Genomic DNA, 27,390 nt, shown 5'->3' with positions numbered 1-27,390 from the left:
CCTGGCCTCGAACCTACAACCTCTGTAGAAAGAGAAGTGGGCGGAGCCCCTGCTCATGTAGAGGGGCGGGGCACATTCACCAGCCCCATATGATTGACATTGCAGAAGAGTGAACTCGGGGAGGCGGGCTGTCTGCTGCTATTGGTCCCCTGAAGAATGTAGGCGGGGTCAAAGCAGGAGTGATTCCGATCCCTCCTAAGTACCGATGGGGGGGCGGGGGAGAAGAAGAGCGCCTTTCGCCTCATATGACCAACCCTATCGATTGGCATGAAAAATTAACCAATCAAGATAAGGTAGAGCCCGTATGGTGGGCGGAACTCTCCGTGTGATAAGCGGGGGAGGGGGATGTCCTCGAGTTCGACGAAACTGTTAAGAGGAAGAAGGGGTGGGTGTTTAGGTTGGGGCGGGGGGGGGGAGGTGACAAAGAGCCTCGAGATTGGTTCTGAGGGGAAAGAATAGCTCCATAATTGGCCGGCAGAGGCGGGACTTTCTGAGCCCTGTTCTAGGGTTGGCCAACGCTTGAAAGGCCTACTGCGGCTGCGCCTTGGGAAAGACCCGCGGCTTGTGATTGGCCGTCTTGAGAAACGCCTCCTTTCCTTTTCCATTGGTTTGTTCGGAGGGGGAGGAGGAGGAGAAGAAGGCGGCCGTGAGGGGATCGGGAAGGGGGCGGGGCGGGAAGGAAGAAGAGGCGCCTCCTCCTGCTCCTCTTGGCCCGAATGCTTTGGGGGCGCGAGCGGCTCCTTGCGATTGGCTGGGAGCGAGGCGAAGGCGGCGCTGGGGATTGGAGCGCCCGGCGGGCGGGGGGCGTGGCCCGGCGCGAGGGGGAAGGCGCCTCCTGGCGGCGCAGGCGCGGCGCGCGCGCATACAGGCAGGCACACACACACTCACACACACACACACACAGGCACGCACGGGGGGGGAGGGGGCGCGCGCGCGCGTTCCGTGAGGGGAGGTCTCGCTCTCGCTCTCGCAGTCTCTCTCTCTCCTTCTCTCTCTCTCGGCGCCGGCCGCGGCGGGTGGGGGAAGCCGGCGGAGCAGGAGCGCCCCCGGGCGAGGCGAGTGGGGCCGGGCCGCGGCAGGCCACGGCTGGGGCCGGTCACGGTGGCGGAGCCGGAGGAGGCCGGGCCCCGCCCCGCCCCCATCCCCCCACCGGCGGCGGCGGCGGCGGCGGCGGCGACACCTTCACCCCCACCCCCCCCGCGGAGCGGCGGCGCTTCCCCCTCGCCCTCCCCCTTGGCGGCGGCCGCCTGCCCTCCCCCCGCCTCCCCCGCGGGGCCTATGGAGGGCTTGCCCGTGGAGGTGCGGGGCTCCAACGGGGCCTTCTACAAGGTGAGGAGGAGGAGGAGGAGGAGGAGGAATAGGGGTTGCTATGGAGACCGGCATGGGCGGGGCCCGAGGCGTTGCCGTGGAGACCCGTGGCTGGGGAGGGGAGGGGAGGGGGGGAGAGAGTTGCATTTGGGAAGGGGGCCGCCGCCGCCGCCGCCTCTACTGCTCTCGCCTTCCCTTGCTCCGTCCCAGGCTTGGCCGGAGGGGAGGCCGCGGGCAGGTTGCCCGCATGGTGGAGGTGGGATGAGTCAGGGGTGTGTCGCCCTCTCAGGACGCGGGCGGCCCTTGCAGTTGACTCGCGGGGGGGGGGGGAGTGGGGCGGCGGGACCCCCCACCTCCACCCCACCCCCTGGGCTCCGGCGAGAGGGGCTGAGCCGGGCAGCTTCCCCACGAGGCCGGGTCTTGCCCTGGAGAAGCATCTGCCAGGCAGCGCCTGGGGGGCTGGAGCGGGGGATTGCATGGGTGGGATGGAGCCACTAAACGGGGTGGGGGGTTATTGGGGCGAGACACTTGGATCTGGAGCGGGGGGGGGTGTTGAGAGGAGGGGGGTTACTGGAAAGCAGAGGGGAGGGGGATAGGATCGCCCAGGGCTCCTCAAAGGGGTCTCCTCGGCAGGTAATGGGAGGGGGGAGGATTGGGCCCTGGTAAGCCCAGCACAGGAAGAGCTCTGGGCCTGTAGACCTGTGGGCTGGCTGCACAACTAGTGGGGTAGTGATGGAGGAGGGAGGGACCGATGACCTGGAATGCAGCAACGGGAGTGAAGTTTGAGGTGGCGGCTAAAGGGAGATCCAGGTAACTTCTGTGGAAAGCAAGCTGAAGGAAAGCAAGTCCTGTGTCTTCTTAGGGCCTTGGATGCCGCTTGAGGTGAGGCTCTGCTCCCACCCTGGGGCCTGGTCTCATTGGCAGGGTGATCAGGGGAATGATGCTGCCAATTTGGAGGGCTGTCAGCGGCTACTACTCAGGAGGAGTGGATGCTACCTTCAGGATCAGAGACGCTATGCCAGTTGCCGGGAAATGACAGTGGGAGACGGCTGTTGCCCTTCCATCCTGGTTTCTACCTTCCCGAGAGGCACCTGTTTGGCCAGGGTGGGAAATAGGATGTTGCTCTAGAGAGGCCTTTGGTCTGATCCGGCCCGGCTCTTCTAATGAGCACATGGGAAGTCGCTGTGTGGATAGTTCAGGGCAGAGCTGGGCAACTCAGTGCCTTCCCTACGTTTTGGATTAGAACTCCTGTAATCCCTTAACCATGGCGGTGCTGCCCGTGATTCATGGGAGTTGTAGTCGAAAACATCTGGAGGGCACCAGATTGCCTGTTCCTTAGAGGGTCTCTTCTGCCACACATGTGTCACAACGCTCTTTCCTGCCATTTTTATTTTGCTTTCCGCCTTCATTGGGCACATCATTTGAGGGTGGTTGTTGATGTTTTGCCCCTTCTCACGTTCTAAAATCAGCCTAATAGTCTCTCTAAAATGAAATACGTTTGATACCTATGAGCTCCATTAGTCAGCAGGCATCTGGCAGGCAGCGATATATTTATATCCCAGTGCAATTGAGTTTACTCTTCCTTTATTGTGTAAGGAAATAAGGTTGCAAGGACTTGTAACTGTATCTATTAGCTCCTTGATGGGCACAGACACATGTTCCTTCCTACTAGTGGCTCTGTCACCCAGGTGGTGAGATATGCATATTATTTGGGGGTGGGGGCGGAGGGGAGAGATGCTGCAATTCTACTCCTCCTTGAAGCTATAGGTTCCCATCTGAAGTACCCTGCTGCCTTGTAAGGAAAGTGTGTTTTTAAGAAACAGGTGGTGTTATGGAGCCTAACACTTGGTAAATGCTGTAGCTTTGTGGTAGAGCATAATCTTGGCATAGATAAGGTTCCAGGTTCATAGATAAGGTGCCTGGTATCTTCAGCTAAAAGTGTCTGCAGTAGGACATCTAGGAAATACCTCTGAGAGTTGCTGCCAACCAAAGTAGGCAGTGCTGGGTGAGAGGGCCCAGTGGTTTGACTCAATGTGAGACAGCCTCAGATGTCTGCGCATGTAAATCTGTGATGAGACAAGCGGGGTGATGGCTCTCTCCTATCAATAGTATTAGTGACCTTCTTTCTTGCCTGCTTGCTCCTGATCCAGCCTTTATAGGTTGGGAGTAAGCTGTCCTTGTGACATGCATTGCACAAGGCTCCCCAATGAGAGACCTGGTTCCAGCTGGGATCTCATTTCTCCAACTTTGAGATTAGTGTGCTTTGCAGTTTCCTACATTCAATGCAGGGGACTTAAGGCAATTTTTAATTGTAACAGGACCTCTTTTTCTCAGGTAACTTTGGCTGTCAGGAATGGGAGCAAGTTTGATAGCAAAACCCTTTAAAGCTCCATATTTAAAGCAAATTTTCTCTCTTCCCCTCCCCTTTCAGCACAGTGGCAGGAAGGAAGCTAGCCTCTCTTTCTAGGAGTAGAAGATTTCATGGAGTTGTGGGACTCAAAAGTTGTCTACCATCTGTCAAAAATGTCTTTCTGTGTAGCACTGAGGGTCAAACATGGTTCAGGGGTGGAATTAGGGATTGTGAGGGGGCAGGGTATTGTATTGCTAATTTTAGATCTCCCACCTCAGAATGTAGTCACACCAGCCAGTTTCTGGCACAAAGATGGCCACGAATCAAAGATATAGAAATCTTTGAGGACTAATCTTTGGCTCTCAGAGCGGAGCAAGTTATTTTTGGCCTATTTGCATGCCCTGAGCTGTGGCATCTCCACAGATTCCTTATCAAGTAAGTTATTTTTAAATTCATTACCCCACCCTATCGCATAACATTTTTACCAACCCAAAAACAACAATCCCACCCATCACATTACATGTCCTCGAAAGACACTCCGTCTGAGAAATTGGGAGAGTAGGAAAACAGTCAGATTCTTAGATGCCAACTGTAGCTCTGCGATGGAGCACATGTGTTGCATGTAGAAGTATCCCAGATTCAATTCCTGATGCCTCCACTTAAAAGGGGATCAGGTAGCACACGATGTAAAAGATCCCAGAGAGCCACAGGCAGGCAGCGTAGGCAATATACTGTGCTAGACGGACTGATGGTCTGGCCCACTTCCTAGGTTCCTGGACTTTCTCCCAGAGGATTGTACACGGTCAAAATCCTTCTCGCTGGCTCTGCTTGTTCACGCGCACCCTCCTTTCATCTGCTTTGGAGTGTCACTGTTTGCTTCTATTGAGATATCCTGCCCCAGAGGACTTGCAGTGAAATAGGAAGTAGGAGAGTTCTCCCTCAACCAAGTGTTCATGTGTGCTGTGGAGAGGTGTTATCTTTGTGAACCTTGTGGGGGTTACGCTCCTAACTGCCTGTCAGGCTGAAGTACCCAGTTCAGTTTGCCCAAATTGATTTCTACCCTCAGAGTTCTGCCGCTTGCCTCTTAGTGCCATTTCTGGACTACTGTAATACCATCTCAGTTGTACCAGCCGCAAATCCTTTCATTTGTGTTTTCCTGGGCTTCTAAAAGATTTTCTTGGAAGGCCTGTAAGTTACCCTTCCTAGAACACCCCGGAATAGCTCCAGTGGTTATATTTTTCTTGACGGCTTGCATATATGCTTCTAGGGTTATAACTCTGCGTGATGCATAGGACTAAGATTACTTGGCTCGTCTTCCTTATAGGAATTTGCGTGTACGTGGTAGAACATTGGTAGTAACTAGTTGTCAGCGTGGTGATATTCCCTACCCACTGGTGGCATAATACTCCGTGTACCTAATGGTAATTGTAACTGCTATTAGTGAAAGATGTTGTGCTAGATCTGTGCTGATCAACCAGATGCATACTCATTTTTTTTAATGCTAGTACTTGATATTTAATATATTTTGCCCTTTGTGGGGCTGGAAATACTTTGTGTGTGGGGCTATACATACGCATTCCCTTTAAGTGTTTAATGCTGGTGGTATCCTGTTGCCTTGAAATCAAAGTTTGTATGGAGAGTCTAATGGACAATGAGAGTATGGCTTGCAGAAATAGCAGAAGGAAACTTTTTCTGTGCATAGCAGCTGTTCTGTACTGAGGTGCACCACAGGGTAAAGGTTCAGCTGTGAATTCATGGGTCCACCACAGCTAGAGGATTTGCAAGTGAGTGGGAAGAAAAGGGCTTGAAAAGAAAGGGTTCCTTGAAATGCTAACCTGGTGTAACCAGCACAGTCAAGTTCCTGCACGGCGGTTTTAATTTAGCCCAGGCAACGTAGCCCAGAGGGCAGGTAGTCCAGCCGAGAGGTAGCATACGTGGGAGATATAAATGTCCCTGTTCGCTGGCCTCATGGAATGAAGGGGGGTAATCTTGTCTGTGCTGAATGAATGATAAATGAGATGCTCTTTGCTGGCCGGAGACGTATATAGCTTAAGGCGGAGCAGTGCTTTAAAAGTGTGTGTGTGAGGGGGGCGGATACAACCTTGGAGCTGTGCTGGCTGTGGAAGAGCGTAAGGCAGACAAGGAGCAGTTTGCGCAGATTCTGGAGACTTTGGCCCCTTGTGGGGCCTCATTGGATGGTGCCTCTTCGGTTTCCTTGCCACCCTCTGAACGGTCAAACTGTTGTTACTCTGCACAGGCAGCTCTGAGTGTAGAACGTGGAGCAACGTTTGGTCTCGAGGCATAGCCAATAGAACATGATAGGCAAGGGGACTGGAGAGAGATGCTTATAAGCCTGCATAGGTGCTTTGCTTGGGCAATGAAGTGGGTGGCAGTATTCAGACTTGCTAAAGAGGGTGCCAGATCCTGGGAAGAGGGAGCGTGAGAGACACCTCCGGGCATGCTGCTGAGGGAAGACCTGATTCTAATGAACCGCGGGGAGAGTTCCCATTTCCATGTAGTCAGGGATGCTGTGCGTCAGCCTTCCCCAACCTGGTGCCCTCTAGTTGTGTTGGACTACAACTCCCAGCAACCCCCAGCCCGCTATGCTAGCTGGAGGGTGCTGGGAGTTGCAGTCCATCGCATCTGGAGGGCCCAGTGTTGGGAAAGGCTGCAGTTTATATAGTAGACTACCCACCCGCTGCCACAACTTCTAACTATAGGCAACGTCCTTCTGCTGCCTTGCCCAGATGCTTGGCAGGAGATGGGTGGAGATATTACCAGCTCTGTCTTCTTCCCTGTTCCTGTGGGTTACACTCGTTGGAATAGTGGCATTCCTGACTATGCAACTAACAGCTCTACGATGAGTTGTGAAGGGTGTGGGCGTGTGGCTTTTTGCTTGTATTTGGGCAGCTGGCAGAGAAGGCCTCTGTCCCCAGGAGCACCTGTTCTTTCTGTCACCCTTTGGACACGCAGGACATTCTGCCCTGCCTTCATCACGCTCCAAACTCAGAGCATGTTTGTGACTCCTTCCCCTGAGGGTAACGCTGCAGCTGCCCATTCTTCCCCGTGGCAGTGCCAGGGGGATGAAAGGGGGCATAGGAGAAGAATGGAGAGAGCCTTGCTGCCCTCGCCCCTTCAATCAATCTGCATGGCAGGGCAAAAAGAAGAAGGAAGACATGGCAAAAGATTCCATCTTGAGGAGAGATGGTTCACAAAACACTTCAATGGCAAAGGGTGAGGATTGGGGATGAATCTCACCCTTCCTAAATCAGGAAACGACGGTTATTCCAGGCATGGCTTCTAAAAAACCTTGTTGAATTTCCCTCATGCACATACTAAAATGCAATGTCTTTCCACACATAGCGATTAACGAATATAACTACTCCTTGCAAGAATGGTTTGCTCCCACCGGTCCCTGTGTTTCTAGCAACTCTGGAAAAGTTTCATGTAGGAGTTACGCACTGCCACTTGCGTTTGCCCCAGATGTAGATCATGCAACCTGGAGAACTCAGGTCTCAGCCCTACTTCTTATCCAGGCATTGCCTTGGACTTTGAAGGAAAGGTTGGATATTTTTATTTTTTTTTAAAAAAGTAAATGAATCAAAAGCAAGGATCCTGGCTATATGGGCCAAAAGAAAGAGGGCTGCAGGAGGTACAGGGACTCTGTCCCCAAGTCCCCCCAGCCAAGGGCCTCCACCAACACCAAGAAGTATTGCATTGCTTTGTGGGGGAGGGGGAATGTGTGGGGAGGCCGAGGGCTGGGCTTTCTCTCCTCAGCTGAGTTTCATAACGGGGCAGTTCTGCTGCAGCAGTAAAGTGGCTTTGGCCTGAAGTCACTGGTGTGAGGTGGAAATTTTTCTGGAAAACTGTCCAGTGCTTTATTTTCCCTTGGGAAAATCTTTTGTTTCATAAGTAAATGAATCGAAAAGCAAGGATCCTGGCTATATGAACCTTCTGTTTCATAAGTTTGTTAGTTATAATAAATGGATGCCGTTTCCAGATACAATATGGGGCAAGCTTGTGCCGTTCGAAGTCGAAAATAATCTTTTTCAGGTGATTATTATTCCTCACAAGTATGTGGGAGAGTACATATATGTCACTGAAATACGTCGGTGTCTCAGCAAGTAGTGACAGTGAAGCTGAGGGTGCCCCATCAACCTCGGTGGAAGAGAGTTGAACTCTATTGAAATAGACCAGTGGTTGTCCGTATGTCAGGCACAGTTCTTTGGGTTGCTAAAATTAGTCATTGCAGCCTTCCCCAACCTGGTGTCCTCCGGATGTGTTAGAGTTCAACTCTCAGGATCCCCCACGAGCCATGCCGAATGAAGGTGGATTCCTTTAGGGTGGATTCCTGCATTGAGCAGGGGGTTGGACTCGATGGCCTTGTAGGCCCCTTCCAACTCTGCTATTCTAGGATTCTAAGGATGCTGGGAGGTGTAATCCAAAATATCTGTTGGGCACCAAGTTGGGGAAGGCAGAATTAGTGTGCCAACAGTTTTCAGTACATTAGTTTCTTTCTTACATTTCAGGGAAGTACATGCTATTTCGTTAATTTTTTACAAGTATTCAAAACAAAGTCTGCGTAATAAACCAAATCACATTAAGTATGCTTTAAACCCCTCCCTCCAAATATTTCAGGTTTAAATACCTGTTGTGTATTGAGACAAAAAAATATTAACATCTGGTACTTTTTCTAGCTTTGTTTATTTTACTTATATTTAGTAAACATACTAAATTAAATCATTTTCTAGTGAGGGTGGATTCCTGCATTGAGCAGGGGGTTGGACTCGATGGCCTTGTAGGTCCCTTCCGACTGCTATTCTATGATGCAAACTGAAAATTTTCCGATGAAAATGACCTTAGTTTGCATTGGATTTTTTTCCAGAAAACCCACATCACTGCCGTGAGTTCTGGCAGCATGAGAGTCTTCCTAAGCACCACCGGTGAACTGCTCTGAGCTCTCTGGAGAGGAAGAGCAGGGTCGAACCTATTGCTGGCAGAGTAGACATTATAGAATTAGTAAGTGTGAAAAGGTGTGGATATATTTGTGGGCTCATCCACACCAAGCAGGATATTCCACCATGAAAGTGGTATGAAAGCAGTAAATGTGTCAATAGGCCCCAACCGTTGTCCGTGCACTTCACTTCCACCACTAAGCAGTCGTGTGGCTCCTGCCTTTTATATACCTTTTTCATAGTGGAATATCTTGCTTGGTGTAGATGAGCCCTGTGTGCGAGAGACAGGGCGATAGCTTATGTTACCTTTGAAACTTCCACCATGGAGAAATGGTGGTACTTGTATTGAGTTCCAATTTAGCATGTTTTCTTGTTTGCCCCTGAATTTATTTGGTCGTCTTGTGATTCAGAGAACACATTTCTCAACAGTGGTTTCAGAACTCCACAGTGGAGTTTTTATACCACCATTGAGAAATGTGTTGTCAGGCGGGAAAACTCCACGCAACGGTGGAGGTTTTTTTGGAAAAACCTCCACGCAGAATATCCATGCTATGCAGAGGAGAGTTCCTGCACAGCCATTGTGTGGTGGGCTCCGTGGAGTTTTCCGTTGTGTTGAGTTGACTTTTCCCACTGGCCACAGAGTTCCCTTGCAAGAGCGACGAAAGGAGCGAGTGCCGCTCTAGGAGAGCTGCCAGGATTGTTTTTTTGCAGCAGTGGCTGATGGGATACTATTGGGAGGACTGAGGGAGGAGAGAGGGCAGAGCTGTCAATCAGTGCCAGTGTGGTGCAGTGGCTAAGGTGTTGGACTGGGAGTCGGGAGACCCGGGTTCTTGTCCCCACTCGGCCATGGAAACCCACTGGGTGACTTTGGGCCAGTCACAGACTCTCAGCCCAACCTACCTCACAGGATTGTTGTTGTGAAGATAAATATGGAGGACGATTATGTACGCTGCCTTGGGTTCCTTGGAGGAAAAAAGATGGGATATAAATGTAATGAATAAATAGTAAATAAATGTTGAGATGGATTTTACTCAACTCCACGGTAGCCCACAGTCACACAACTGTGGAGTTGGGCCTTGTTGTGTGGGGAGGGCCCCCTGAAAACTCAGCCATTGAGTGGAATTTTCACACTGCGTTGTGTTGTCTGAACTGAGCCGTTGTTGACATTGGTTATGCTTTCAGGTTCCAGCCAGCATGTTATTCCGAATGCTTTCAGAGGGTCACTTCTGTGGCATAGTTGCCTGTCCTGTCGTTGTGAGTCAGCGACTGATTTGCACTGAATGCACTCAGCAGTGACTAGCGTCCCTTGTTTTGCACAGGTCTTGCTTCCACAGTAGTGCTTTCGGTGGACTGCTAGGTGCGCGGGGTCCAGTTGAGGCAATCCGGTGACGCTGTCGCTCTTGGTGGGGTTTTGCGTTGCTCCTTTGTTCTTTCATGGCAACAAGCGTTCAAGGGTTGCTCCAGGGCCGGCCCTACCAAGAAGCAGGGGGAAGCCGCCCTTCTGACGGAGGAGTGGGAGGAAAGGCAAATTGCACCAGTCCATCCCCACCTGGAAGGGGTGGTCACCACCCCCAGTGGGTGCTCTGGAAAACCCTGCCAGCCACTTACCTGCCACAGGCTTTGAGTGGCAGGGCCCCCCAGAGCAGTGCTAGCAAGTGCTCCATAGAGCCTCAGCAGTCCTCCTCTTGTGCTGTGGAAAAAAATGCTTCAGGGAGAGAGTGGCCGGCAGGCTTCTCCAGAGCAGTTGCCTGCCCTCAGCTCACGCTGGGAATCCTGTCAACCCGAGCCAGGCAGGGCAGGGGTGGGGGCAGGGTCTCTGCAGAACCATGGTGGCCAGAGAAAGCCAAAGTGGCTGGCACAGCTCTTCAGAGAGCAAGCCAGGTTCTGAGGGGGTCCTTTTGCAGAGCCAAGCATTGTGGGAGGGGATATCTGAAAGATCGCTTGTGCCGCAGGGCTTGGAGACGGGTGGGTGGGGATGCAGAGCTGGCAGGAGGCTTGCACCAGCCCTGGGTCGTTTGCTGTGGTGTTAATACAGTGTTCCTTGTTTGTTCCTTCCCCTGCAGGGTTTTGTTAAAGATGTTCATGAAGATTCGGTCACGATATCCTTCGAGAACAAGTGAGTCTCACCAGAGATGCAGCCTGACGGTCCCTCCCCTTTGCCAGGGAAGGTTTGGAGAGACTTGGCAGGTGTGGGCCCACTGCTGCTCAGCGGAGAGGCTGGGGCACCACCGGGCAAAGCGTCTTTGGAACTGTCTGGTCGTAGCGGCTATTCCTGTGCTCTTAAAATAATCCATTCCGAGAATGAGAGTTGCTGTGGCAATTCCTAAGACTACGGTCCCGAGGCCCTCCCTCTGTGGGGATGGAACCCCACAGATTTCCCAGAGGAGATGCTGGGTGGCCTGGCACCTCGAAATTCATTGCTGGCTTCTTGCAATCTCAGTTTAATCCCAAGCAGGGCTGCTGGTGCCTCCCATTTTCACGCTGTGCCCTAGAAGAGTTGCTGGCCCTTCTAGGTCCCTTTCTCTGACCCACCAAATGCTGTTATACTCATAACCTCCTCTGCCTCTTATTGGGAGTTGGGCACAAGGGGAGAAACAGGAGCTGGCATTCTGGAGCTCTGCTCCTCTCCCCGGGAGGGTCTGCTTTGTTGTGACTCTGCTCACTTCCCTTTCTCCTCCTGGAGGGCACTGGCTGACTACCTGCTGCTCTCACAAGATAGGCCTCCAGGCGTTAGTAACTTATAAGCCAAGACATTTTGAAGCACCACAGCTCCCAGGGTCCCTCACCATTGGCTGGCAAGGGCTCATGGGATTTGTAGGACAGATCATGGAGGACTGCAAGTTGCCCACCTCTGCTTTTACGTAAACCTCTAGCTTTCTGCCTCCTGTCGCATCCTCCTCGGACTTCTCATTCCACTTCTGGAGCTTTGGGGCTGGTTTTTGATTCTGAAGCAGATGGGGCAGATGCAAATTGGCCAGTTGAGGTGCATTTTGGGCTGATAGGAGACGGATCTGCCTTTGTCCTTCTGCAAACCCCCTCCCTCCCTCCCTCCCTCTTTCACTGCATTGAGCGCCATTTAGAACGTTCTTTAATGGGAATGACTTTGTTTATTTAGTGCAGGTCTAGGCCACCTTTTTGCTGAGGCACCCAAGTGGTGTACAGTTTTGCGATACCAAATCTATACAGGCCGTAGAACAAGAGAGTCCTGTTAACCCAACCGACAGTCCCTTTGGGAACTGATGGCATGAGCTCCCTGGCCTGGCCTTTGCTGTGTACCTGTCAGGGAACTTTTTTTACCTCTTTTAAGCCAAACAAGAAGGATTTCTCCAGTCCTACTTAAATGGTTTGGCCTACTCCCTCATTTATTTGGGGATGAGGGGTGGCGGGGCTGTCTGCCAAGCGTCTCAGCAGAGGCTGTTTCACAGCATTCAGTTAGCCTTCCGCCCTCCCCCCACATAGGAATGACGCAGCATTAAGGGGGGGCATGTTAGAATCCATCATACCCAAGTAGGCATTGGGCCATGGAGGCTTTTCCCCAACCACCCTATAATAGCGTTCACTGTGTCTGTTAGAAGTTTCTCTCGCAGCAAATACTGTGGCATTTGTGAGTATCTGGATGGACTTTTGAATGTTGCTTATGTGGTGGGGGGGGGGGGGCAGGGGAGAATGACACAAATTCCCAACTCAACAGCAGGCCAGAAGTTCCTCTGTGTGTGTGTGTGTCGGGCACCGGGGGCAAGGGGGGGGGGAGTTTCTAGCTGCTTGCAAAGGTCATTCCTTAGCAGCTGAAACGTCAGGAGGCATGTGGCGCTTTGCAACAGCTGCAGGAGGGGAGCTGCCCTGCCTGGCCCCCAGCCACGCCAGTCAAGCGACCGCCCTGTGCACCCGAAGCTTTGGGGGGCTGAGGTGGTGTTTTGGCCCACCTCCCTGGAATGGGCAGGTGCTGGCTTTGCTAGAATTTCCACTTACTGGCAGCAGGAGGTTGTGGCTCCGTTCCTCAGCCAGTGGGAGCTAGCGAGGGAAGAGGCTGGCCCGCTGCCAGCAGCTGTGTCTGGCCTCCTGTCTGCCGACCCGGTTTAGCATGGGGTATGTAAATGCTGGCTAATTCCGCTTCCGTTAATGAGGCAGCCTTGCAGCACCACGGCCAGTTCCCAGGGCTGTGCTGTGGCAGGCCAGGAACTCTGCTGCTGCAGGGTCTCTGCTAGAGGGAGGGAGGAGGGAGGCTCGAAATCCCCGTGGGCTCCCACAGAACATCACAGCATCCCTCTGTGCCCTTCTGCCAGCACTCCGAGCGGTGGCTTCAGTTTCCTGGCTTTTCTCATTTTGCCAGGCGCCTAGAAATGGCTTCCCAAGCCCTGAGTGCTCTCGGCGGCTTCGGTTCCTTCAGCTGGCATTGCTTTTTGGTTCTAGACTTTAAGCAACCCAGTGGTATCGTTAATCAACTAAAACTGAAATACACATTTTAAAACGTCACGTTTATTTTAGGGAGTCTGGCAAGTGCCGTCACGTCACTGGAAGACTCCACTTTGCCGAATGCTGCCACTTCCCTATGGCAAACCTGGGGTGGGGTGGGGAAGGGAATAAAGATCACCTTTCCATTCAGTGTCCCTCCAGTTGCCTTCGCATGATGTGACTTGACAGTGGTCAGCTAATCCTTGCCAACGAGCTCCAAGAGTGGATTTTCACAGTATAGACCATTTTTGTATCTAGGGCATTTCTCTCCCCCCCCCACCCCCCCCGGCCAGGTTACTGTATTATGGAATACAGTAAAACATAAACGTTAAGGACATAAGAAGAGCCATGCTGGATCAGATCAAGGGTCTGCCTGTGGCCTTCTCCTCTAGCAATGGCATTGCCAGATAGTTGTCGCTCCTAAGAGCCAGCACTGAATATTTGAGAGTCAGCCTTTTATAGCTTGGGGTTATGGGAAGTGGAAATTAAAGCACCAAAGTGATAAGAATGTTTAGGTGCACGTCGTGCAGCCGGACGTTGGGGGTTCTTACTGGCACGTTGACCAAGCTAGGAGCAGGTGGGGAGTTCCATGAGCTGCAATTGACTGATGCACCCTACTGCATCATTAGAGAGGAGAACACCTCTTTGGCAGAGGAGGGGGGATAGACGTTGTGTGTTTCTAAAAAGCAGCTATTTCTAATTGGGCCGGGGGGGTTAGGGGAGATGCAGCAGTGGGCTTATACTGCGATTAACAAGTAGCTGTTGTTTTTATCTGGGCAAACTGGATTCTTGACACTGACTAGCCACAGGCATCACTCTGTCTCCCAGGGCTTGTTCAACCGGGCCCTCTGTTCACGTGTAGTGAGTCTCATTGTTACCTGGAATAACTCTCTGCCTTCTCCTAGCTGGCAGCCCGAAAGGCAGATCCCCTTTGGCGACGTGCGGCTGCCCCCACCCACAGACTACAGCAAAGAGATTTCAGAAGGCGATGAGGTGGAGGTGAGTAATGGCCGGTGTGGGGCTTCCTCTCCCCCCACCCCCCCGCCAATCTTGGGGGAGAGTGGGGTGCTGCTGGATTGGGACGTCCGTTAACTTAAACTGCTTTGTCCCTTTAGGTTTATTCCCGAGCCAACGAGCACGAGCCGTGTGGCTGGTGGCTGGCCAGGGTTCGCATGATGAAAGGAGATGTAAGTCTTTGGACAAAGTCACCCCCCCCTCCGAATCTTCCCTGCCTCAGGGAAGGGGTGGGCAAGCTGGCATTTTCTCTTCAACCTGTTAAAGAGCAGCTCATTGCTTCATTTCTGCTCCCACTAACACAAGATATGGGCTAATCACGAGCCTCGCTGAAGCCCTATGAAGAGAGACTGAAAGAACTGGGCATGTTTAGCCTGGAGAAGAGAAGATTGAAGGGAGACATGAGAGCACTCTTCAAATACTTAAAAGGTTGTCACACAGAGGAGGGCCAGGAACTCTTCTCAATCCTCCCAGAGTGCAGGACACGGAATAACGGGCTCAAGGGAGGTTGTGGGCTCTCCCACACTAGAGGCCTTCAAGAGGCAGCTGGACAACCACCTGTCAGGGATGCTTTAGGGTGGATTCCTGCATTGAGCAGGGAGTTGGACTCGATGGCCTTTTAGGCCCCTTCTAACTCTGCTATTCTATGATTCTGTGATCAGCCCACGAGATCCAAACTGCTAGCCAGGAGTAGGGGTAATTAGGTGGCACATTGGTATTGCAAAATAGACGGCTCCAGGTGGCTCAGAGCAGTGAGCCAAGCCTCTGACCAAAAGGGAGGATAAGGGATGCTGACCTCTAGGCACACGAGTCTCTCTGACTTTTTGACCGGGGGGGGGGGGGGGTTACGACGACGTTCCCGCTTGCCTCAAGCAGTAGAGATCATTTAGTCCATGAGTGATGCGAGCAAAGCTCACTTTGTACGTCCAAGAGAGGCTTTTATTCAAATTCAGATTTTATTAAGGCAGCCCAGCATGGGTTTTAGCCAGATACAAGAGTCATGATATAAAAACATTACATTACATTACATTACAGCATTGTATTAAACATCAAATATTGAACTTTTACATAAAAAACATCATATATAGTGCTGGGATTTTTACCAGCAATCTTAGTTATCATCAGGGGACACTAAGTCTTTCCTAATTTTTGAGAGAGGCTTCTATTGGGGCTGAGGGCGATGACATCCAGCGTATGGGTGGGGGGTGGGGGATGGGGGCAGCAAAGTGGAGAGAGAGGAACTTGCAAGTTGGGGAGCTCTCTCCCTGGCCCCATGGAAGAATGTGCCCTGGGCAGTGGGGGGCAGACGGAATTTTGTACCTTGTGAGCTTCCGCTTTGGATGTTCTTTTCTTACAAGCGACTAGAAACTTAGAACCTATTTCCTCCTTTTGCCCCTCTCCGCTCCCGCGTCTCGACAGGGCCCCTGGCCTGGCTGTGGCTCAGAGATGACGGTCTCCGGTCTTCCTTCCTCTTGCAGTTCTACGTCATAGAATACGCCGCTTGCGATGCGATCTACAATGAGATCGTCACTCTGGAGCGGCTGCGGCCTGTCAACCCCAGCAAAGTGGCCACCAAGTGCAGCTTCTTCAAATTCACCATCGCGGTACCAGAGGATCTCAAGGAGGCGTGAGTGCAAACAGGACTTGATGGTTTTGCTGTGCGCACACCAGAGGATTGTTTGCCAGATCCGTGCTCTTTGCAGTTGGGATCTGTTAATATGAATCTGCAGGAGCTTAACTTTGCTTGCAATGTGCATACATCTCCTGGATCTGGGACGGGGGGAGCCTAACTAAGAATTTCTTGGTAGTAGGGAAATAAGGTGTTAGCAAGTAGTTTTTGATGTGGTGAAGAAGGAAAGTGTCACAAGCTGGAGGGGGGGATCCCTAGCCCACGGCTGATTCCTTCCCAGATTGGCTTCTAGGCTTTTAGCAGCCCCTGGTGGCCTTCAGGCTTTCCAAAGCGGCTCATGTTCCTCCTGTTTCCACTCCACAGCTGCTCAAACGAAAACGTACACAAAGAATTCAAGAAGGCTGTGGGCGCAAATTGCATCTTTCTCAGTCCCACGAGCAGCGAACTCATCATCCTCGTAAGAACCCCTCTCTCTTCTGGGGAGAGTGTCCTTATGTCTGCCTGTGTGTGTGCGCCTTCGTGTATCTGTCTTCTCTATATAGTGAATACAAGCTTCACTGAACAGACTTGCTGAAAACTTGTTGGGACATGGTCTCTCTCAGACTTGCCACTTGTTCTTGTGAAGCATGGCTCTTCATTCCCCTCTAGCGGCAAAACTTCAGATGACAATGAAATGCACAGCTGGAACTTTTAACAGCAGCCCTTAATTTGTGGATCTCAGCGCTCTGAAGATCCTGTGTATTTCTCATCTAGGTTCATGAAGAATCTCTCATTTTGCACTAAGAGCATAAGGGGCGTTGTCCTGGAGATTTCTCTCTTAATTCAGAGGAATTATCCCCTCCAGGATCATCAATGAGGCATTTATGCTGAATGTTTTCAGTGGGCCTGTTCTGACAACGTGCTAAGCCATGGTTAAGCCAGTAACCCTTTCGCAGCAAATGGTTCGTGAGCATGTTTAAACTGGTTATGTAGCCACCATGGTTAGGAATGTTTCACACGACACACACATTGACTCATGGGTCACACGACACACTAAGCCATAATGTTTAGCTCAAAACGCTTCACCACCACCATGGCTTAGTGCAGCCTTCCTCAACCTGGGGCGCTCCAGATGTGTTGGACTACAACTCCCAGAATGCCCCAGCCAGCTCTGGCTGGGGCATTCTGGGAGTTGTAGTCCAACACATCTGGAGCGCCCCAGGTTGAGGAAGGCTGGCCTAGTGGGTCATCTGAGCAGGTTTTAATTGATTTGAATTTTAAAAGAGTGATCTGTTCAAACCAGGTTGATACCTGGCAAGGCACATCTTTAATCTGCTTGTCTGAATCATCATTCCTGCGTTAGTGCTTTGAGCGGGGGCACCATGCTCACTGATCTCTCGGGTAGTGTGGCATGAATGTTCCTGTAGCACAGGCAGGGTGCTTGAGCGGAGCTGGTTGTGCTATTATACTGTGTTTTATATCATGTTTTTATACTGTTTGTTTTATACTTTGTATGGTTTTGATTTTTGTGACCCGCCCAGAGAGCTTCGGCTATTGGGCGGTATGAAAACGCAATGAATAAATAAGCGGTAGTCTTGACCAAGTCGGGGCTTGGCTTCTTGGCGGCCTCAGAGAGCTGCGTTCCTCCTCGCCGTGGGTGGGGTAGCTCCTGTGTTGTGTCGTTTCTGTCGGCCCGAAGAGGGCGGCTGACGGGTGTTTGCTTTTTCATCACAGTCCACAAACGAATCCACCGTCAAGCGGGCGTCTCTGCTGGGCGACATGCATTTGCGCAGCATCCGGACCAAGCTCATGCTGATGTCCCGGAATGAGGAGGCCAACAAGCACTTGGAGGTCAGAGAACTGGCGGGACGCAGGGGAGGAAAAGGCCCGTCAGCGGTGTCTTGGGCAATGGTGCTGAGTACCGAGGCCTCTGGCCGGTTGCCGTCTTGACCCAAAAGGGCGGGCAGTGCAAAGGAGGCATAAAAGGATTCCTTTTTTTATTTTAACTAGTGTGGGGTTTCCGTTTTGGAGCATTTTCTGCCTGATGCAGTGTTCTGTGAAAATCGGATGCTTACGTATTCTTGATCCAGTAAGATTCGCTTTATTCCCTAGACTTCTAATTAAGGGAGCTCCGGAACTGCTCTGCCTAGCCTCACTGCCAATGCTTTTGCCTTCTGCCATAGGCAGCCCTCCTCCTAGTGGCTACCAGGGCTGGGCCCCTGGGTTAAGGCCAGCAGCTACTCCTAACGCTTTGGCAATAGACTTAAAAAGAGTTGGGGCTCGTTTTGTGCTCCCCGGCCTGCGGGCTGTTTCGCATCGTACATCTGCTTCTTCCTCTAGACAAGTAAGCAGCTGGCGTCGGCATTCCAGGAAGAGTTCATCGTGCGTGAGGACCTGATGGGTCTGGCCATCGGCACCCATGGGGCCAACATCCAGCAGGCCCGCAAAGTGCTGGGTGTCACTGCCATTGAGTTGGACGAAGAGACCTGCACCTTCCGCATCTATGGGGAGGTGAGCAGCGGAAGGGCAGTCTGCTAGGATTCTTGGGCGTAGGAGCGGGGCGGGTTTCATAGAATCATAGAATAGTAGAGTTGGAAGGGGCCTATAAGGCCATTGAGTTCAACCCCCTGCTCAATTTCCTTTCACTTGGGGCAGGTGTGTGGAGATGAAGGGCCAAGTCCATGTGGCGAGTGGGTGCGGTCATCTGCCCGTGGTTGGGAATGGGAGCCAGAAATCCCAGGTTCCTGTGGGAGGTGGATGATGGGGGCCAGGGTGGGGGTGGAGTTGGGCTTGGCGGGCAGCGTGGCTTCACGTGAGGAGGCCTGGACCCAGCGGCACGGAGACGCAGAGGGAGTTAGCCCCGGCCGTTGGAGGGTCCCCAAACAGGACGTGGAGCCTAAGCAGCTGTGGCTCTTCCAGGCCAGCGGTGTGGCGTTGTGCCGCTTGCCATGCCTCATCCTTCTGCTCTCCACAGACCCCGGAAGCCTGTAAGCAGGCCAGGAGCTTCTTGGAATTCTCGGAAGACTCTGTTCAAGTCCCCCGAAACTTGGTTGGTGAGTGAAAGCAGTAGCTCAGCTCCAGGGCAAACCTGCTGCAACATCCGTTCCTTCTCCGCCTTGCCAGATGATTCTGACACTCGTTTAAAGCCAGCTCTGGCTTGCCTTTGCCTTTGAGCCAACTGCAGAGTCTCTGCTTGGGAAAACGAGGGATTGATCTCGCATAAAGCAGGCCTGGAAGGCATAAGTGCTTCTGCTGCAAAGCGCTCAGGCAGTTGCTCAAACACTGCTAGGAGGAGCACTTTTGGGGACTCGCAAGGAAAGATCTCGCTGCTTGGTTCAATCTGTGGGACTTTGTCTTCGCCGCCTTTTTTTGTCCTCGGCTGCAGCCTCCAAGGGCCCCCTCTCCTTTCTTGCCAGCAGGCTGCATTCCCACCTATCCTTAGGCCCTGTGTGTGAGGTTCTTCCCAACCAAGCCCAAGTTCTGCAAGCCTGTATACACCAGTTGCTGGGGAACATGAGCGGAAGGGTGCTGTTGTACCCATGTCCTTCTTGCGGGTCGCTGGACGGCCCCTGTGTGAACAGAGTGCTGGACTAGGTGGACCCTGGGTCTGATCCAGCATCAGGGCTCTTTTCACGTTCCGCTGTCCTTAAAGAAGTGTTTGTCAGCATTCTGTTTCTGACAGCATTGAGAAAGGGCAGGAACTTCCCGTGCCATCAGGGTGAGTCTGGTGATGATAAGGGAGTCACCTAGAGTTGAGGATTGTGCCCGTGTGCCTCACGAGACGACACCCCTCAGCTGCCTGCCTTCATTTTGTTACAGGAAAGGTGATAGGCAAGAATGGCAAAGTCATCCAGGAGATCGTGGACAAGTCGGGCGTGGTCCGAGTCCGGGTGGAAGGTGACAATGACAAGAAGAACCCCAGGGAGGAGGTAAATTGGGCTGGAGAATAGAGATGCCAGCATCCCCCCCCCCCCCGGTCTCCATGGCCCCTGTCCCCATTCCATATCTGCCGGCTCCTGTCTCTCCCCCACTGCCCATCTGTCTTCCCTGGAAGCTACCTGCACCCAGTTCCATCTTCCACCTGTGCATCACATCCCACCAAATCCTGCATCCTCGGTGGATGATCCCAGGCACGTGTTGGGCAGGAACCCAAAAGCCAGATGCCAGTGTCTGGAGAGAGACCTCTGTTTTCTTCTGGGTTGATCAGGATTTGAAGCTGGGCCTCACTGTTCTAAGGCCAGCACTGTAACCATTACAACCCACTGCTGCTCAGGTCATCTCTTCTTTGGCCCAGCTTGCCCTACCATGTCAGCACTCGCCCCTCCACACATGTGCTCGCTTTGTTTATCCTGCTGTGGTCCAGACGGAGTTTGCTTTCTTGGATTTCCGTATTCCTGTGCTCTTGGAGCATAAAATGTGAGCAATCTACTTGGTTTAAGTGGTATTGCCTCCTAATTTTGCAGTGGATGTTTTAGCTGACTAACTAGTTTTAAAGCTGGCAGCCCGAGTCACCTCTATCCGGGATGAGAGGTCTCTGCTCTGGTCCCCTTTGCCAATATATCTCCTTTTCCTTTCTCCAGGGGATGGTTCCTTTCATCTTTGTGGGAACGCGGGAGAATATCAGCAATGCGCAGGCCCTACTGGAGTACCACCTGTCCTACCTTCAGGTAAACCCTGTTATGGTTCCCCTTGCTGTAGCCACAGGGGTGTGGGCCATGGCCCAGACGCTGGTGGCAGGTCCAGGTCCTTCCTGGGAAGCTGTCAGTGGGGTTGATAGGCTCTGTGACCCTGAAACGCAAGCGAGAGCGGTTTTGCCACACACTTTTGGGATGCGGTGCTGAGTGATAGGACTGGTGCGTGATTCTCCCGGGATGGATGACAGTAGCATCCTCCCCCCTCGGAGATATGTGGGGTTAGAGCAGTGGTTCCCAAAGTGGGCAGTACCACCCCCTTGGGGGCAGTGGGGTTGCATAGGGGGGCGTTAAGAGGTAAGGGGGAAGCAGGGGGCGCTAAGAAGCAAAGGAACGGCAGGGGGCACTCGAGGTGGTCTTTTCCGAGAAGCACTTCTCCAGAAGGTCTTAAAACCCAGGGATAGTTCGGTCCCAAGCCATATAGGGGAAGAATCCACACATGCATTAATACCGTTTAAGAAGAGTCCTTTTAATAGTGAATTGAAATGTTTCAAAAGCACCAAAACACTAATGAAGAGACATACCCTGCTTGGTGTGCCCCGCCACGCCGGCTGCAAAACAGAGGCGTTCGCTCTCTTTTCCCTCCCTTCCTCGGCAAGCCTGCGGTGGGTGCTTTGGATTTTGAATAAATATTCAATTAATTGTTACTGTTTTGAATTTTATTGTAATTATCTTCCTTAGTGGGTCGTTGAAAACCGCTATTCTGAATAATGATTTTTATAGCGTAGGTTAGGGGGCACTGGGCATGAGTTTGTGGAACCAAGGGGGCGGTGACCTGAAAAAGTTTGGGAACCACTGGGTTAGAAGAACCACATTTAAGGGTTCTTTAAATCCAGGAGAGCCAGCGCAGACAGCCTTTGGGTGCTTTATCTGGCCGTGCGACACGCTGGAGCGGTCGGTGCTGCCTCCCCTGGCCTGGAGGGAACCTTGGCAGCAGTCCTTACATCCTGCTGCTGCTTTGCCGAGCTTCTTCCCCCGCCGTCCTGGGCTCTGCCTTTTGCTTTCTTTCTTTTAACCAGGGGTCCTTGGCTGCCCTCCCGGCTCTGTGGCTCCGCCCTCAGCCTTCTCCTTTCTCTCTCCAGGAGGTGGAGCAATTGCGCCTGGAAAGGCTACAGATAGACGAGCAGTTGCGCCAGATCGGCCTGGGCTTCCGTCCCCTCTCCAACCGATCCGATAAGGAGCGGGGCGGCTACACCACCGATGAGAGCACCTCGTCCTCTCTGCACGGCACGCGGACTTACGGGGGCAGCTATGGCGGGCGTGGGCGCGGGCGCAGAGGACCCAACTCTGGTTATGGTGAGAGGCTGGGCTAGTGCAACCAGGGCAGTCTCCCCCCCCCCCCCCGGAGCCCTTCTCTCTTCCCCCCCCCCCCCCCCGCACCCTGCAAGTTGGCCCCTGGAATCCAGGCTCCCAGGAGAAAGCTGTGAGGCAGCCAAGCCGCTGCACTGCAGGAGAAAGCCTCTCCAGGACCCCCTCTTTGCTTGCTTTGTCTTCCTAGCTACCAACTCAGACATGTCCAACGCTTCAGAGACGGAGTCTGAAAAGAGAGACGAATACGAGTGCCCGCAGCCGAGTGACCGGGACCCTCGCCTGGAGGACAGCCGCAGGCGATCAGGGGTGGGCCGGGGGCGGGGCCCTGCTCCGGTTCCCCGCGGGAGCAGCAGCAGCAGCAAGTACAACAATTCCTCCATCAGTTCAGGTATGGAAGGACTTGGACACCTTCTTGGAGCCCTGTAGCCAGACCGGCTACAGTGGGAGCATGGAATTCTTCTGCATGTCTGTCCCAAACTACCTTTCGGTAATGCTGGGCAGGAGTCCTGGGCTGAACAAAATGGCTGGCGTCAAAAATGGCTGTGAGCATGCTGAGTAGCTCCCCAAAGCACTGAACTGTTAGCTTTTGTTACTATTTATTATTTAGCTCTTTTTGTTTGCCTTTTCTTGGGCAAAGGCACAGGGGTGGGTGGGGGTGGGGGGGTTCTCCATTTGCTACTTTGATGTCTGGTCTGCCTGCCTGCCTGCCTGTCTCTTGTCCCCCCCCCCTTTTTGAAAAATCCAACCGTGCTGAGAATTGAGATATGCCCCTTCAGATGTCCCCAACTCCCCTCGCAGATTTCTTGGTGCTGACAGAATGTTCTCTGTCCTCCTGTTGTGGCTTTGCTTGAGAAACTGAACAGTCTCTGATACTGACAGTCTAACACTCGCCCAGCCAGCCGTTCAGGCCTGCAGCAAATGGATCCCTAGTTCAGCTCCTCTCCCCACTCGGATCAGTGGGGAGAGAGGGAGCATCAGCCCCAAATCATCTCAAGAGCTTGGTGCAAGCAAGCAGAAAGGCGGGGCCCGCATCCTGCCTGCCTTAGAGCATAAGTGGCCCTTTCTTTTACCCGTGCTGCGGTTATTGGTCCTCGAAATGATTCCATGTTCCTCCATCAAGCTCTGTGCAGCCTCATGGATTGCTTGATTGAGCCAGTAGTGTCTCTTTGACGTTGCCCATCTTCCCGAGCTGACTGGCTGACAGCAGGGGTGTGTGTGTCTCTCCCCTTCTATATACAGTATTGAAAGACCCTGACAGCAACCCTTACAGCCTGCTAGACAACGCTGAAACAGACCAGGCAGCGGACACGGACGCCAGCGAGTCACAGCCGGCCAGCACTCGCCGGCGCCGGTCCCGCCGGCGCCGCACTGACGAGGATGCCACCATGATGGACGGGGCCCTTGAGTCGGACAACATGTCCGTCAGTGAGAATGGTGTGGGTAAGCAGCAGAGCAGGCAAGCCGAGACTTTTCTGCTCCGGCAGGCCTTTGACGAGTAATCGGGACCCCTGTCTGTGCCAGGGACTTTTAAAACTGTCATTTAAAATGTGTTAATACTGGGATGTATTAAATATGTATTTAACTTTGTATATTTCTATTTATGTTTTAAATTTTGTAATGCCGCCTTAAGGCCCAGCATTGGACAAAAGGCGGGATAAATAATAATGATGATGATGATGATGATGATAGCATTTCCAGCCCCACATTTGGAAGGATTGTGGGGTGGGCTGTGTAGCTGGCCTGGAGGAGCAAGGGCTGGGAGATTGGGGGCGGGGGGCAGCAGGGCCAGAAGAACGGATCCCAAGGATGAAACTCGTGCGCTCCTTTGAAGAGCGGTGGTGGGTCTTGTGGGGTCTGCTGGCCCAGTCCCTGAGCGGCAGCCCTGGTGGCCCTCGACTCCGCCGGGCCTCAGCTGGTACTCAGGGCCACAGCTGTGTTCTGTAAGGGACATGGTGGCTGGAACGGAGGTAATAAGCTGTCGGTGAAGTACCACGCAAAGTGCTGCCTGTTGGGGCCAAAAGTCCTCATGTCCCATATATATTGATGGGATCCGAACTGGCCGTGACTACCCAGGAAAGAGATCTTGGGCTCATGGGAGACGGCACAATGAAGCCATAACCCAGCGTGCCTTGGTGTGAAAGCCATGTTCCACGCTAGGGATGGGATGGAAAATAAAACAGCCACCGCTGCTGTTTGTCCTGCTTTCTTAATAACGGTGTGACGTGGCTGCACTTGCAGTATTGTCAGTTTCTGGTTGTAGAGCTGGAAAGGGGGCAAGAAATGGTCAGGAGGAGCTGGGACACTTCCCCTGTGAGGCAAGCCTAAAATATTCAAGAACCTCAGAAGACCCCAAGTCCAGCATTCTGTTCACACCGTGGCCACGCAGATGCCCCCGGGGGGGGGGGGGAGCCCACGAGGAGGACACGAGTGCAGTATTTACTTTCTCCTGTAGATATGTCTTAAATCTTGCTCTTCAGGTAAAGGCTCCCAAGGGTGACTTACAGAGATCAGAAATGAGACAGTTGCAAGATAGCACCTTCCTGCTTCTTAGTTGAGAACTAAAGAACGGTTGGGGGCTGGGAGAGCTGTGATAGGATTTTACGAAGTTATGCCTATTGTAGAATCTGATCGTCTCGTAATGCCAGAATTTGAAGTTACCGATTGAAATGGATGGGGGGATACTTGGCTCAGCAATACTACAAACGAGAAGGATCTTGGAATTGTTGTAGATCACAAGCTGAATAGGAGCCAACAGTGCGACATGTCTGCAAGAAAGGCAAATGCTATTTTGGGCTGCGTTAATAAAAGTATAGCTTCCAAATCGTGTGAGGTACTGGTTCCTCTCTATTTGGCCCTGGTTAAGCCTCATCTAGAGTATTGTGCCCAGTTCTGGGCTCCACAATTCAAGAAGGATGCAGACAAGCTGGAAAGTTTTCAGAGGAGGGCAACGTGGATGATCAGGGGTCTGGAAACAAAGCCCTATGAGGAGAGACTGAAACAACTGGGCATGTTTAGCCTGGAGAAGAGAAGATGGAGGGGAGACATGAGAGCACTCTTCAAATACTTAAAAGGTTGTCACACAGAGGAGGGACAGGATCTCTTTTCGATCCTCCCAGAGGGCAGGATACGGAATAACGGGCTCAAGTGACAGGAAGTCAGATTCCAGCTGGACATCAGGAAAAACTTCCTGACTGTTAGAGCAGTACGACAATAGAACCAGTGACCTAGGGAGGTCGTGGGCTCTCCCACACTAGAGGCCTTCAAGAGGCAGCTGGACAAGCATCTGTCAGGGATGCTTTAGGGTGGATTCCTGCATTGAGCAGGGGGTTGGACTCGATGGCCTTGTAGGCCCCTTCCAACTCTATGATTCTATGGTTCTATGAAGCATGTACCTGTCAATAGAGAAGTTCCAGAATTGGCTTTCAACAGCACGTGGTGATAGCCATGGGCTTAGGGTGACTGGGAAAGAGGTCAGACAAACGCTTGGAGCAAGAAGGCCGTGGAAGCGAGAGGGAGCCTCCATATACCCCAGTGGTGGGTGCTCAAGTCACATGGGGAGGGGGCGGGCTGTCTGTCTTAGGCCCTGCTGGTGGGGGCTTTCCCTTGGGGCATCTGGTTGCCAGGTCGGGCAACAGAATGCTGAGCAGATGTGATCCAGCAGGGCTTCCTGAACGGCTTCCAAATTCCTTGCTGCTCCTTGGTTTGTGTGTTTTGCCTCTTTTCCCTTTGGAGGGAAGGGCCAGGTGGGCCAAGCTCCAACTTCCCACCTGTCTTTCTCTTTGCCAGAGGAGGAGTCTAAACCTCAAAGGCGCAATCGAAGCAGGCGCCGGCGTAACCGTGGCAACCGTGTGGATGGCTCTATCAGTCGGGACCGTCAACCAGGTAGTGGCTGCCTTCTCTCTCCCTCTCCCTCTCCCTCTCTCCCCCACTTCCTTCCTTAAGCAAGAAAGGCATCCCGGAATTGACTGGGTGGAGGTGTGCGTGGGTTGTGTGTGTGTGTGTGTGTGTTGCTTCGCTTTTGAAATAGGACAACGATCCTTCAGCGAGATTCGGAGCGATTCCGAGCTGCCGTCTGCTTTGCCTTTGTGACCTTGCATGTTCTTATTCTCCCGTCCCAACAGTCACTGTAGCGGATTACATTTCCCGGGCAGAGTCTCAGAGCCGCCAGGGCCCCCCACACAAAGAAAGCCGGGAGAAGTCAACTGAAGACAACACACCTAGGCAGAAGGTGAGCCTGGGGAAGCAGCTACAGGTGGGACGTGGGGGAGTTTGACCCTTCGCACGCAGAAGGGTTTGGGGAATCCCACGGTTTGGGGCCCTGGAGCGAAATGTGTCCGCTTCTCAAAGGAGCACGGAGGCTGAGCTGTGGGCAGAAGGAGGAGGAGGAGGAGGAGGGCAGGCGGGCCCGGCCGTGCCCCTCGCCCTCTGCTCTTTCGCACTCTGAGGGCCTGCTGTGTTTTCACTTCTAGGGTGAGGCCAACAGCAAGGTTGTCAACGGCCCTTCAGAGAATGGAGAACTTGCTGCCGTCGCTGCCGCCGCCGCCGCCGCCGGTGAAGAGGAGGAGGAGGTGGTAGCTGCCATGGTGAATGGGGTGTCTTAAGCCCCCCTCCCAGAGTCGCAGCCGGCCAAACAAACCCTCCTCTAAACGAAATGAAACGATCCCTACTTTTCACCTGCTTGCAACATCTTAAGAGAAACGAAATAAACACCACACCAATCTCTTGTTTAAGAACAAAACCATTATTTTAAAAAAAGCAAAATCAACCAACCCAATCCCAAGGTAATTATCTAGTGCTCGTTAAAAAGCTTGCCAAAGATGGGAAACTCTTTTTACCACAGCTCTTAACACATCCAGGTTAAGCTTCAGCGACGGCAGCCGGACAGGGCAGTTAAAAATAAAATAAAAACCTCTTTTTTTCTGCCCTCTTGTTATGTCAAAGGGGGGGGGGTTCTGATGCTACCTGAGCTCGTGACCCCCCCCTTTTGAGAGGTGCAAACAGTGTGGCGGGGGGTGGGGGCGACTATGACTTTCATGCATCTGTTTTTGGTGACTTAAACGTTTTTTGTTTTGAAACAAATGTGAGGAAAAAAAATAACCGGCTATTCAAACTGAGGAAAGGAGAGGGAGAGAGAAACCCGTGCCTTCTGATGACGCAGACACACACACACACACACAGACACACACGTGATAGTGCAACAGAGTGCTCTTGTTTTTTTCCTTTATTCTTCGACTAGTTCAGAATCGAAGGCAAGGATTCAGTTACGTCCGAGAGAGCGAGGAGAGCCGTCCCGCCCAGTGCGGAGGGCTCTGCGGCCGTTTTGAGCGGTCCCTCCCCCCCCTCCCCAGACAGGTCCAGACCTTGGCGGTGGGATGCGGTGTGGCAACGGGGCGGGGGCGACAGCGCCGCCACGCTAGAGAAAGGGGAAGGCCTCGGGCGTGTGGCTTCTCGGCCGCCCGAATGCGTATCCGTTCCTCCTTCTTTCTTTTCCTTTTATTAAAACACTGTGGAAGACAAAAAGAGAAGTGACAAGCTTAGGACAAGCTGACGCCGCAGACGATGCTCCTGGCGTGTCTGCCTCAAGTTTGTGTGTTTGTGCGTGGGGAAAGGGGGGGATTTGATCTGTGACGGTTGAGACTATTTATTTTTCACTGTACAGTATTTAAAAAGAGAATAAAAAAACCCAACTCTTGAAAAAAA

The 27,390-nt window shown here is 52.6% G+C and overlaps 1 protein-coding gene across 1 annotated transcript; it reads left to right on the top strand.

Annotated features, from left to right (window-relative positions):
* The first annotated feature begins 1,215 nt into the window (after positions 1 to 1,215).
* FXR2 (FMR1 autosomal homolog 2) lies at positions 1,216 to 27,390 on the top strand. Its single transcript, XM_063138640.1, has 17 exons — positions 1,216 to 1,329; positions 10,677 to 10,729; positions 13,971 to 14,064; positions 14,181 to 14,252; positions 15,558 to 15,706; positions 16,073 to 16,166; positions 17,423 to 17,539; positions 18,029 to 18,199; positions 18,663 to 18,741; positions 19,508 to 19,617; positions 20,269 to 20,355; positions 21,462 to 21,675; positions 21,878 to 22,078; positions 22,930 to 23,130; positions 25,477 to 25,572; positions 25,812 to 25,918; positions 26,160 to 27,390. Exons 1-17 carry the CDS (start codon positions 1,279 to 1,281, stop codon positions 26,289 to 26,291), a joined length of 2,028 nt encoding a protein of 675 aa, XP_062994710.1. The 5' UTR covers positions 1,216 to 1,278; the 3' UTR covers positions 26,292 to 27,390.

This window comes from Elgaria multicarinata, chromosome 11 (genome assembly GCF_023053635.1).
Source record: "Elgaria multicarinata webbii isolate HBS135686 ecotype San Diego chromosome 11, rElgMul1.1.pri, whole genome shotgun sequence".
Classification (NCBI taxonomy): domain Eukaryota; kingdom Metazoa; phylum Chordata; class Lepidosauria; order Squamata; family Anguidae; genus Elgaria; species Elgaria multicarinata.
The sequence above is the reverse complement of the archived record's forward strand: the minus strand, read 5'-3'. Positions and strand labels throughout refer to the sequence as shown.

Coding starts and splice junctions, on each gene's coding strand:
- FXR2 (XM_063138640.1), top strand. CDS start 1,279: ATGGAGGGCTTGCCCGTGGAGGTGCGGGGCTCCAACGGGGCCTTCTAC. Junction 19,618..20,268: donor AGAAGAACCCCAGGGAGGAG/GTAAATTGGGCT, acceptor TCCTTTCTCCAG/GGGATGGTTCCTTTCATCTT. Junction 23,131..25,476: donor CGTCAGTGAGAATGGTGTGG/GTAAGCAGCAGA, acceptor TCTCTTTGCCAG/AGGAGGAGTCTAAACCTCAA.